Source organism: Podarcis filfolensis (genome assembly GCF_964270895.1).
Source record: "Podarcis filfolensis genome assembly, chromosome: 7".
Classification (NCBI taxonomy): Eukaryota; Metazoa; Chordata; class Lepidosauria; order Squamata; family Lacertidae; genus Podarcis; species Podarcis filfolensis.
Window position 1 is genome coordinate 2,660,399 of NC_139603.1, and position 12,104 is coordinate 2,672,502.

At 41.1% G+C, this 12,104-nt stretch overlaps 1 protein-coding gene across 8 annotated transcripts in view; it reads right to left on the minus strand.

Annotated features, from left to right (window-relative positions):
- Positions 1–12,104, minus strand: part of RIN2 (Ras and Rab interactor 2) — a 70,743-nt gene that overhangs the window by 3,075 nt on the left and 55,564 nt on the right. For 7 of the 8 annotated variants that reach the window (XM_083624445.1, XM_083624443.1, XM_083624444.1 and 4 more), the window contains 3 exons: positions 10,327–10,632; positions 8,273–8,404; positions 2,083–2,246 (listed from right to left, as the gene is read on the minus strand). In XM_083624445.1, coding sequence (XP_083480571.1) covers positions 2,083–2,246; positions 8,273–8,404; positions 10,327–10,632 — 602 coding nt within the window. Of the gene's footprint in view, positions 1–2,082; positions 2,247–2,506; positions 4,377–7,352; positions 8,405–10,326; positions 10,633–12,104 lie in introns of those variants that run through there. The other variant, XR_014550914.1, reaches the window with a different exon arrangement.

Genomic DNA, 12,104 nt, shown 5'->3' on the forward strand with positions numbered 1-12,104 from the left:
CGATGCAGATGAAAAGCATACTTTGCAATTCTACAGAGCACATGTGTCTGGCATTTGCTTTTTAATATTGAAGTAAGGAACTGGTTTCAGGAAGCTCATTTGGGAATATGATTCATGTCTCTTTTCCTGAGTCCAATTTGATAATAATTCAAGCTTCATTAATTCTAGGCAAGGTCTGTGGGAGCTTTTGGTGAACATGTGAGTTGTTATTAGTTATTCCCACCTTTCTTGCATTTTCGTTTAGTGGGAATGCCGGTCTTTTTTATTTATTTTGCCCACTGCAGAAGCAGTATATTTGCTTCTTCATAAATTCATTTCTATGCCACTTTTTGGCCCAAGAAAGGCCTCCAATCAACTCAAAATAAAACAATGCAAGAGATAATAAAACCAATTTAAATGCAACAAAACCCAGAGCAGAATAAAACAAGTAAAGCATAGTCAACAGTGAAGGCGGAGGTGGGGAATAATTGCTTTTCATTGTTAACATTTCTTTCTTCCAGTAAAATAATTAGGAATGCTTTTTTAAAAAAAGACACAAAAAGCATACGCACACATGCTGGCCATAAGCGGAAACAGACATCGTCTAGAATCTAAGGGAAGACATGAAAGGGGGAGATTTGAGGAAGGAAAAAAAGGAGGGAGGGGAGAGAGAAGGGGAGAAAATAGAAATGAGGAAGGAAGGGAAGAAAGAAGAGCCGAGTGTGCATGTTGGAACACAGCTTGTTCTGACATGAAATGAAATGAGTCATTGGAAGGAGTCCATCAAATATAGGGCAAAATGTACATTCAGGATGCACCAACAAATACTTTTGTTTCTAAGGGGAAGAAACATCCTCCACATTTATTCTCTAACATGTTTGCAAGTATGGCAACCCAAATCTTGGAGGTTTTTTGCTAACCATAAAATTCAAACAGTGAAACATGCTTTAGTTTTCCAAAAAGTTTATCAGTGCTGAACTATCATGATACACGGTGCTTTTTTCTTCTTCAGGGGGTACTCAAGGGTATGCGGTACCGGCACCTAGGACTCAGCGACATTCGTAAAGAAAGAATGCGTTATAACACTGTGACACCAGATGGCCCAGTGGAGCCCCGTCTTTCACCAATGGAATTTCCCTGTATGAAGTTTACGGTGCGTTTAACTGAATCGCTTCTTTGATGTGTCTGGATCCAGCCTTACTTTAACAACTTCATGCTGAGTACCAGCACCTATTTTTCTAGGAAAAAAGCACTGATGATACATAAACTGAAGTTAAGCTTGATTTGCAATTCCATTATCACTACCAAGTTAACAAGCCTACACCAAAACTGGAAGTTAGATATGAAAAGTAATTTTCTCAGACCATGCAAGATCAAAGTACACAACAATTTTTACAATATTTGTACTTCCATCTTGTTTAGGTGCTCTAACCAAACAGGAATCCTGTAAGGAGGTCTTAAGGAAGAAGCAGCTGCCCATAATCACTCCAGGATCGCCCCAAGAAGAATATGAAACTGCAGTCACTTCACATTCAGTGTTATTAAAGTGCTTCCAGGCACTGCAACATGGAGAAGAATCCCTTCCCCCAACGTCATGGCCAAATTAGATGAGATGGTGACAGACACCTGTTTCTCTTTATATATCTGCCCCTTGCACATATAAACAAAGACTGAGAACAGGGTCTGTCTTTTAACCGTAAAAAGATCATGCAGGTGAGGGGGCAATGTATATCTTACTGCACATCTTACTGCCCACAGTTGTCTATTTCTTCCTTGGCTCAATTCCAACACTGAAGCTTAAAAAAAGGAGAACAAAAGATGGAGGGGAACAAAGGCATCAGGGTTTGTGTGGCAGGACAGGACACCAGTCTTCTGTGCATATTTTATTCAAACTTCACCCCATCCCTGGCTTTACCAGTGAATGGAGTGGGGACATGAATGGCAGCCCTGTCAGAACTAGTTTTGCCCAGAGCTTCACAAACGAGGGGGAACCAGAACTAACATCACCAAGGACAATCTACATCTACTACGCTGCCTGTCATATCACACTTATACTCTGCCCACAGTAGAAAAGTCATCATATGGAAAAGTCATTAACTGTACCTGAAAATCATCCACAGATGGAATCGTTCTATTTGTTGTCCTACGCTTATGCCATTGTCGGAGGGTATTCCGGGCTTCCGAGCACAGCAGCCGAGCCGCTTGTTCTTCTTGAAAGTTCTTTATCAAAGAAAGTGCTCCATATGCACTTGTCAAGTAGTAGCCACCTGTGAAGGAATCAGGAGAAGAGTGTTCCAGAGATAATTACCAACAGCTTGATTACTTATATATAATCAGTGTGAAACTCAGTATGTCTGTAATTTTCCAAGACAGACAAGAGTGATCAGCTGTCTTGCATTAAATGAAAGTGCAACCTCCAGATGTTGGACTCCAGTTTCCATCAGCCGCTGCCCGCAGGGCCAATGCTCAAGAATGAGGGGAAGTGTGAATCTGGATAGCAACAGGTTAGCTATCAATGTGCTCGTAGTTTGTTCTTGTTTTTATTATGTATTTTGTGCTTTTATTTTGTATTTTTATACTGTGAACCACCCTGAAATCTACAGATCATAGAATAGTAGAGTTGGAACGGACACCGCCCGCCCCCCGCCCCCCCACAATGCAGAATGCAGGAATCTCAGCTAAAGCATCCCTGACAGATGGACATCCAACCTCTGCTTAAACACCTCCCATGAAGGAGAGTCCATCACCTCCCAAGGGAGTCTGTTCCACGGTCGGAACAGCTCTTACTGTCAGAAAGTTTTTTCTGATGTTTAGTCGGAATCACCTTTCTTGTAACCTGAAGCCATTGGTTCACCTCCTACCCTCTGGAGCAGGAGAAAACAAGCTTGCTCCATCTTCCATGTGGCAGCCCTTGAGATATTTGAAGATGGCTATCCTATCTCTTCTCAGTCTCCTCTTGAAGAGTGGTATCCAAATTTAATAAATACTGTACTACTGCTACTACTACAAATTGGGGGTCTGCCATCCTTCTGAGGTGTGCCTTTGAAACCACAGCCATGCCAGTGGGTTTCAAACTTTGCTCCAAAGCACTAGAGTCTGGATCCAACCCTCTGAGTTGCTTTGTTCTCCTGGTTTCTTGACACCACACACTGTGGCAAGTATAGCACAAACATCAGGAAGATTACTTAAAGCAGACTCTGGTGTTTGTTGCAGTTCTCATTCCGGCTGTACTCAAATGCTCTTCCACATTAGATGGAATTCTGTTCATGCCCCCGCCCACCATTGGATTTCTGGAAAAGACAAATGCAATTTGTTGCAAATAGTAACACAGAGAAATCTGATGCAGTTTGGAGGCCAAGGAAGTATCAACATCCAGCTGCTTGGCCAGAAGCTTGGCCCCGCTTGTTTTTGTTTTGCTGTTGGAAACAGAAGTTCCTTGCCAGATTCCACAGCTTCAGCATTCTTTTGCTCTCAGCTGCCCAGGAGGGGAGGGGCCTCTGGAATCCTCCAGGCTTAGATGGAGCCAAACAACTGCAGAGGCAGGAAAAGTTTCAGAGCCACAAGCAGGAGACATATTCCAGGCCATATTTTAAGAGCTAAATCATTGTTGGTTTGTTTTTTGATTTTTTTTTGCAAATGTCACCTTAATAACAAGCCCCTTGTTCTCAAGCAACCTAAATAAAAGTCAAGAGGAATTTCTAGTAATAAAACTGATTCACATATTCTTCTCCCATTCTTTCTGCATGGCAGAAAGAGTATATTTTTGGTTGCCTGAGTATGAATTGGAGAGCTGCTGCTACCTCTGTGTGGCTTCTCCACTCCATGCCTTTTTGACAAAAATGACTAACCTGTGTGTTAAAAAATAATAATGAAGTGTTCCTCAAAGGGTTTCGAGTACAGGCAAAGACCATTTTACATTTGTTCAATGCACATACGATTGTGACGCACACATTGCCGCAACCCAGAAGTGGCCAGAAAAGGGGGTGGAATGGGGGGGGGGGCTTACACGCACTCCGCTAACACGAGTGGGCCAGGAACGCAACCCCTGCACAAATAACAAATAAAGTGATTTCACTATGAAACAATCCTTAATTAAAATCCTGCCTCTGTTATCAGCTCTCTCACATCCTCAGTGCTCTCCCCTTTTGGTAAGATGAATACCTGCTTGCTATACTGGGCTTTGGTGCTGTGGTCAAAACTTCTGGGCCTCTTGGGCTTGCCGATCAGAAGGTCGGTGGTTTGAATCCCTGTAACTGGGTGAGCTCCTGTTGCTCTGTCCCAGCTCCTGCCAACCTAGCAGTTCGAAAGCACACCAGCGCAAGTAGATAAATAGGTACCGCTGTGGCAGGAAGGTAAATGGCATTTCCATGCGCTCTGGTTTCTGTCACGGTGTCCCGCTGCACCAGAAGCAGTTTAGTCAAGCTCAAGCTCAATACTATCACTAATTAGGAAGTGGAAGGAAAGAACATTCAGAATCCAGTGGAAATTAGAAAATGCTTCCAGAGATATTTTAAAGAGTTATATACACAAGGGCCACAGAAAGAGTTTGATATAGATCAATTTTTAAAAACAAATGGATTACAAAAAATCTCTCAAGAAAATAAGATAATGCTGAACTACAAAATTACAGAACAGGAGGTAGAAGGTGCCATTCAGAATGTGCAGTTGGGTAAATCTCCAGGGCCGGATGGCTTAACCTCAAAATACTATAGATCTTTGAAAGACTGGTTAATTCAGCCACTAAAGGAGGTTTGTAATGAAATTTTGGAGGGGGAAAAAGCGCCAGAGTCATGGAAGGAAGCCTACATTACACTTATACTGAAAACGGAGTCTGAAAAGACACAACTTAAGAACTACCGCCCCATATCCCTGCTCAATGTGGATTACAAAATTTTTGCTGATATTTTGGCTAATAGATTAAAAAAAGTATTAGTGGAAGAGATACATAAGGACCAAGCTGGCTTTCTCCCAGGTAGACACTTGTCTGACAACACGAGGAACATAATTAACATATTGGAGAAGTTGCAAGTGAACATTAATACTAAAGCAGTTTTAATTTTTATAGATGCGGAGAAAGCCTTTGACAATATTTCTTGGAATTTTATGAAGAAAAATCTTCGGGGGATGGGGGTGGGTCAAGGGTTTGAAAATGGTATAAGTGCAATTTATTCAGAACAAAAGGCTAAGCTAATAGTCAATAATGTGATGACAGAGGAATTTAAGATAGAGAAAGGGACACGACAAGGCTGCCCAATTTCCCCATTGCTTTTTATTTTGGTCCTGGAGGTTTTGTTAAATATGATTAGAAGGGACCATCTGATTAAAGGTATTCAGGTCGGAGCCAAACAATACAAATTGAAGGCCTTTGCAGATGACCTAGTTTTGACGTTACAGGAGCCAGAATCTAGTACGAAAAGAGTATTAGAACTGATTCAAGAATTTGGTCATGTGGCAGGATTTAAACTGAACAAGTCAAAAACTAAAGTTCTTGAGAAAAATTTAACACCGACTGAGAAAGAGAGGTTTCAGAAGGAGACTGGTTTAACATTAGCTAAGAAAGTAAAATATTTGGGGGTTAATATGACTGCTAAGAACTTAAACTTATTTAAAGATAACTATGAGAAATGCTGGACAGAAGTGAAAAAAGACTTAGAAATATGGTCAAATTTGAAGCTTTCCTTGTTGGGTCGAATTGCAGCTATAAAGATGAATGTATTGCCAAAAATGTTATTTTTATTTCAATCATTGCAAATTTTGGACAAGATGGACTGTTTCAAGAAGTGGCAGAGAGATATTTCTAGATTTGTCTGGCAGGGCAAGAAGCCCAGAATAAAATTCAAAATATTAACTGATGCAAAGGAAAGAGGCGGATTTGCCCTGCCAGACCTTAAACTTTACTATGAATCAGCAGCATTCTGCTGGTTGAAAGACTGGCTGCTTCTTGAGAACACGGACATTTTGGACCTAGAATGTTTTAACAATGTTTTTGGGTGGCATGCATATTTGTGGTACGACAAGGTTAAAGCACATAAAGCATTTAAAAACCATATTGTCAGGAAAGCATTGTTCAGTGTCTGGATAAGATACAAAGACTTACTGGAAAATAAAACCCCAAGGTGGTTGTCACCAATGGAAGCGAAGGCTCAGAAAAAGCTCAATATGGAGGCCAAATGGCCGAAATATTGGGAAATACTGGAACAAGAAGGAGATAAATTGAAATTGCAGAGTTTTGAGAAATTAAAAGATAAAGTGCTTCATTATTATCAAATAAGAGAGGCCTATAATTTGGACAAAAAAATTGGCTTCCAGGTGGAAAAATCAAAATTGGAAACAGAATTGTTGGATCCCAAAACTAAGATACTTTCAAGAATGTATAACTTGCTGTTGAAATGGAATACGCAGGATGAAACGGTTAAATCTGCAATGATTAAATGGGCACAAGATATTGGTCATAACATTATGTTTGCGGACTGGGAACAGTTGTGGACCACCGGTATGAAATTTACGGCATGTAATGCCTTAAGAGAGAATATTATGAAAATGATATACAGGTGGTACATGACACCAGTCAAGCTTGCAAAAATATATAATTGGCCGGATAACAAATGTTGGAAATGGTGGACGTGCCCAAAGATTAAGGCTTTCTGGGAGATGATCTATAATGAAATGAAAAAGGTATCTAAATATACCTTCCTGAAGAAACCAGAGGCCTTTCTCCTGGGCATAGTCGGCCAATTGGTGCCAAAGAAGGATAGAACTTTCTTTATGTATGCAACAACAGCAGCAAGAATACTCATTGCAAAGTATTGGAAGACACAAGATTTACCCACCCTGGAAGAGTGGCAGATGAAGGTGATGGACTATATGGAATTAGCGGAAATGACTGGCAGAATCCGAGACCTGGGAGAAGAGTTGGTGGAAGAAGATTGGAAGAAATTTAAAGACTATCTTCAGAAACACTGTAAAATTAATGAATGTTAAAAATGATGTTGGATTGAAAATAAGAGGCACTAGCAACAAAGTTAATGAGATTATGCAAAAATGAGTTGATAATGGATGAAAATATAGAGCTATAATATGTTAAGATATAGAGTTAAGATAAACGAAAGAGGGTAAGGATTTGCTGATTTGATTATTTAAATGGGAATACAAAAAGGGGAGGTGTGAGGAAGTCAAGGAAACAAGCTAATGAGTTTAAAGTTACAAAAAATGGGTTTGTTTTTAACTCTTTTGAATCTATTTGTTTTTTGTACTTTGTATTTTTATTTTTATTTTTTATTTTTTATGTATTTTTGTATGTTTTTTCTGTTTTTTTGTATTTTGTAAATTTATGTTTCTGTAAAATTCCAATAAATATTTTATTAAAAAAAAACAAAAAACAGAAGCAGTTTAGTCATGCTGGCCACATGACCCAGAAAGCTGTCTGTGGAGAAACGCCGGCTCCCTCGGCCTGAAGCAAGATGAGTGCCATACCTCATAGTCACCTTTGACTGGACTTAACCGTCCAGGGGTTCTTTACCTTTACCTATCTGCTTGCTATACAGGGCTTTGGTAAGGATTGCTGAATCTCATGCTCTACCAACTGAACAAGGAAATGTTTTTCTTCTTCAATGAACTGTCATGCAGGAGGTGGGATGACCATGATAATGCTACTAAATGCCAATATGAATCTGAAAGAAGACTTGTGGTAATATCCTGGCTTCTGCAGGAAGCCTGCTCTGAAATACAAGTTATTCCTGCGGTTTAAGAAAGCTAATTTATAAGCTTCCATAATTCAAAATTCTCAGTAAGTTAAAACAAAGTTTTCCATACTGGAGAAAAAGAGAATTGAAGAGAGAAATTGTCACATATCATTTCAGACCCTGCCACAAGATGTATGGCCTGATCTATCATTCCAAACTGAACTAAGGCTGCAACCCTAACCTCACTGACCTGGGAGTATGCCCCACTGAATTCAATAGGACTTCTGCAAAGACACGGTTAAGAGTTTACTGTAAATCACTACCGCCCAAGTTGCTAGGCCAAACAACAGTTTCCTCCTTCCAGAATCACAAAGAAAAGCATCTTACTATTTTTAATTAAAAATACCCTCTCTCTATGCGGGTAGGAACACAAGGCTTTTTATCTTCATTGGTTGGGGTTATCTTTATGTTTTGTTTGTAGGCATTACTTGATAAGCTGTGGCAACAAGTTAGAGGCTTTCAGGATTCTTTTAAAGGCTGTCTATTCAGGCAGGCTACAAATAAACAAATTCCTGGCAAAAAAGTCATCTCAGAGCTTCAAGGACATTTACCTTCTCCGTGTAGCAAGGAGGGGTCCAGCAGCTCCATCATGTACTCAATTTCAGCATCTAACTCCAGCATGTCACACTGAGCCACAACGTAGGTCAGCACTGGCAAAAAGTCATCAGCTCCATACATCCTCCCTTGACGAAGGGTAAGGAAGAGTGGGGAAAGAAAATATAGGCATTAATCACAACCCTCTGCCAGTTTTGTCTGCCTCTTTCCATGTTTAAAGGCAGTCTTCTGCACTGCTGTTTCCATTCAGCTGAATCATTTTAGATTCATGACAAGCGAATTCTACTCAAACATATATGCTATTATCACAGGATCCATTGGTAAATGGCGTTTCCGTGTGCTCTGGCTTCCATCACGGTGTTTCGTTGCCGTGGAAAGCTGTCTGTGGACAAACGCCGGCTCCCTCGGCCTGAATGTGAGATGAGTGCCACAGCCCATAGTCGCCTTTGACTGGACTTAACCGTCCAGGGATCCTTTCCCTTTACCTTTTACCATTGGTGTAAAATTAAAGAGAACGTGATTCTAGGACAGGCGCACATATTCATATACTTTATATGCCATCACTGGACTGGATAAGCAGATTAAAGGATGGCAACTGGCTGCAGCAAAGTTAAATACTTGTAGTGCCGAGGTACTGTACTGAAGTAAGGTAAAGGTAAAGGTACCCCTGACTGTAAGGTCCAGTCGCGGACGACTCTGGGGTTACGCGCTCATCTCGCTCTATAGGCTGAGGAATGAACCAGAACAGCGCACGGAAACGCCGTTTACCTTCCCGCTGGAGCGGTACCTATTTATCTGCTTGCACTTTGACGTGCTTTCAGGAGCAGGGACTGAGCAACGGGAGGTCACCTCGTTGCGGGGATTCGAACCGCTGACCTTCCGATTGGCAAGCCCTAGGCTCAGTGGTTTAACCCACAGTGCCACCCATGTAAAACTCAGTTAAAGCTTGGGATTGTGCTAAGCAACTGCCTTCTGGTTTAAGCAATGTCTGGTTTAAGCAATGTCGATGTTAGCTCAGCAGTGAGATGTTCTTGTGGGGCTCTTGACCAGCTTCATGGTTTACTGAAAACTTATATGTGAGGAGCTAGCTTGCTCCAGGTGAGTACAATTCTATGCTACCTACCCCTGGGTGGCTGGGACTGTGCTCATACTTGCAGCAACACTTCTGTTCCACCTAAGAGGATTAGCCACACCTTGTATACCTTGCAGCACCCTAGAATGGGAAAAGCCTGCACTAGTCTTTGGGCATAGATTTTTTCAAGGCTCAGACTATTTTCAAATTATTCAGACTAAGCTTCTAAAACAAGTGTGATGTAACACCAGTTTTTCACAATGCAAAAATGGGTGGAATTCAATTTCACACTTTTCTAGCCCCTCTATCTGGACCATCACTCCAGCTTGCCAGATCCCACCCACCTCATGTGCTCCTGAAACCCCCCAGGCCAATTTCAGAAGCATGCGGAGGGTGCAGGAATTCTAGCAAGCGATATTTGCATGTGTGTGCGCACCATTCATAACTGACAGGACCACACATGTATTTGCCCATTTAAATTGTGCCCTTTTAGTATCAGACTTTAAGAAACAGGCATGAACTGGCACCAGTGTCACAGGCCATTTCTCACACTACAGCAATGCATACATAGTGTTTGAATACACGATTTAAATGCAGAACCAATGTGAAATTGTTTTATTGCTTTCACAAATTACTGTATTCAGAAATGCCCATCTATGGTTAGCTAGATTCCCTGTTGTTTTTCCCAGCATGCTCCAATATCTGGGCCCATCAGTCCCCTTTTAGTTTAGTCTCTTCTTAGCAGACACTGCCTTCATTCCAGATACCTCTTACACCAAATAGTCACTGCAACATGCTAGAAATAGAGCAGGTATGAAAACAAATAGAACCAAACTGCAGACTATCAGATTACAAATTACAAAACCTGTGAGATAAAGAAAAAGGGAGATTTGAAACTGTTGTGAGATAAAACATTTGCTCTTCCTCCAAAAGCTTCCTGAACAGCAAAGAAATCTTTGGTCAAGAGACAGCATTTACCTGAATTGTTTTCCATCACAGTGTAAATTAGTTTGCAGACTCGTAGCAGCAGCATGACTTTCTTTTCAGGAGAATACATCTTCTGCATGGTCATGAACTTGACTTTAATCTTTTCAACATCTACAAAGTCTGGTGTTGGGACAAACACCCCAAGCTCCTGAGGATTCCGTTGTCGAACCAGTTGAAGGTTCTCTTTCAACTGTTTCCAAGAGCCGTCAGCTGTATGGAACTCTTTTAACATCACCTCCACGTGACCCTTGAGGGGCTTCAGGATGCACTTATGCATGGCCTTCTCCAACACCACATCTGCAAAGAGACAGGCAAACTTGGTTCAGTAGCTGGCCAAGAACCGGCCATGATTTTTGCTCTCTTGAGGGAGAGAAAGAATGGAAACCATTTACTGAGGCCAGAATAATCATTTCGTTAAATTGCCAGGTTCATTTTTAATGTCAAAACTAGTTCTACATGCATTCTTGACAGGAAGAAAGACAGTCCGCAATTCAGACATCATCTTTATTCATGCTAATTTAAAAAAAAAATATTTTAATTAATTTTAATTATTTATTTATTTTAATTATTTTTAAAAAATAAAAACTATAAAATAAAGAAAGTCAACAGTGCAAAATACGGTTCCTATTTGTATGAATGTACAAAGAGCCCTGCTGGATCAGCCCAAAGGTCCATCAAGTCTAGCATCCTCTTCCCCTAATAGCTATCCAGTTGCCTCTGGAAACCCCACAACAGGAGCTAAGTGGAACTGCACGCTCCCCAGCAACTGGCCTTCAGAGACACACTGCTTCCAGCAATGGAGACAGGGCTCAGCCCTTGCAGCTATTAGCCACTGACAGCCTTACTCTCCGTGAACTTGTCCAATCCTCTTTTAAAGCCACGCACATTTCTAGCTATCCCTACATCTCGTGGGAGCAAATTCCATAGTTTAACTATGTGCTGCATGATGCAGTTCAGGGCTTAGTTTTGTCAGTCATGAATCCAATGTTCAGCTTCACTGAATGGTCCCAGCCTCGAGTACTGTGAGAGCCAGAGAGTAACTTCTTTCTATCCACCTTCTCCACTTTCTTTTTTTAAAAAAATATATTTTTACTAAAGATTTCTTTGTTTACAAAAATACAGACATTGTTGCAAGATCAGTTTCATTTGTTGTGAGACATTAGTGTTGCATGCAGTATTAGGTTGGGAAGAAAAGAGGAGAATGGAAGGGGAGGGAGGGGGAATGGTGGGTGGGGAGGGTGCGGGTGGCACTGCTTCTATTCTTCTACTTAGTGTATGTGTGGGGTTTTGTATCGGCACCACTTGTGTGGGTTCTCTTTCTATTCGCTTGTTGTATTTCCTTGGTGGTGAGAGAGGTTGGGGGGGGGCCTAGCGGGTGGTTGGTTGTCTTTGGTTGGCTTTAGTGAGATTTGTTTATGCATGTGAGTGTGTGAGAGGGTGGGTTTTTAGTTAGCCAGAATGATCTGTATGCTGTTGGCAGATTTCTGTTGCTGTCTTGTTGGGCTATGTATGTGATAAAGGGGAACATACCGTGGTGAAGGCATCTTCTTCTATTTGTCCCCATGTCAGTTTCAGTTTATTGGTTAGTTTTTCTACTAAGGTTGTTTCCCATACTATTTGATACCATGGTCCAAGCTTACTCCTGACAGGTCTGCTTCTGGCTGATTGGTTATGAGCTCTTTATAATGAGAGCGGGCATTATTATCTTGGAAGATGTGCAGTAGGGCCAGTTCTAGGGTGACTTCTAATACTTGCTTAGTTATTTTGAA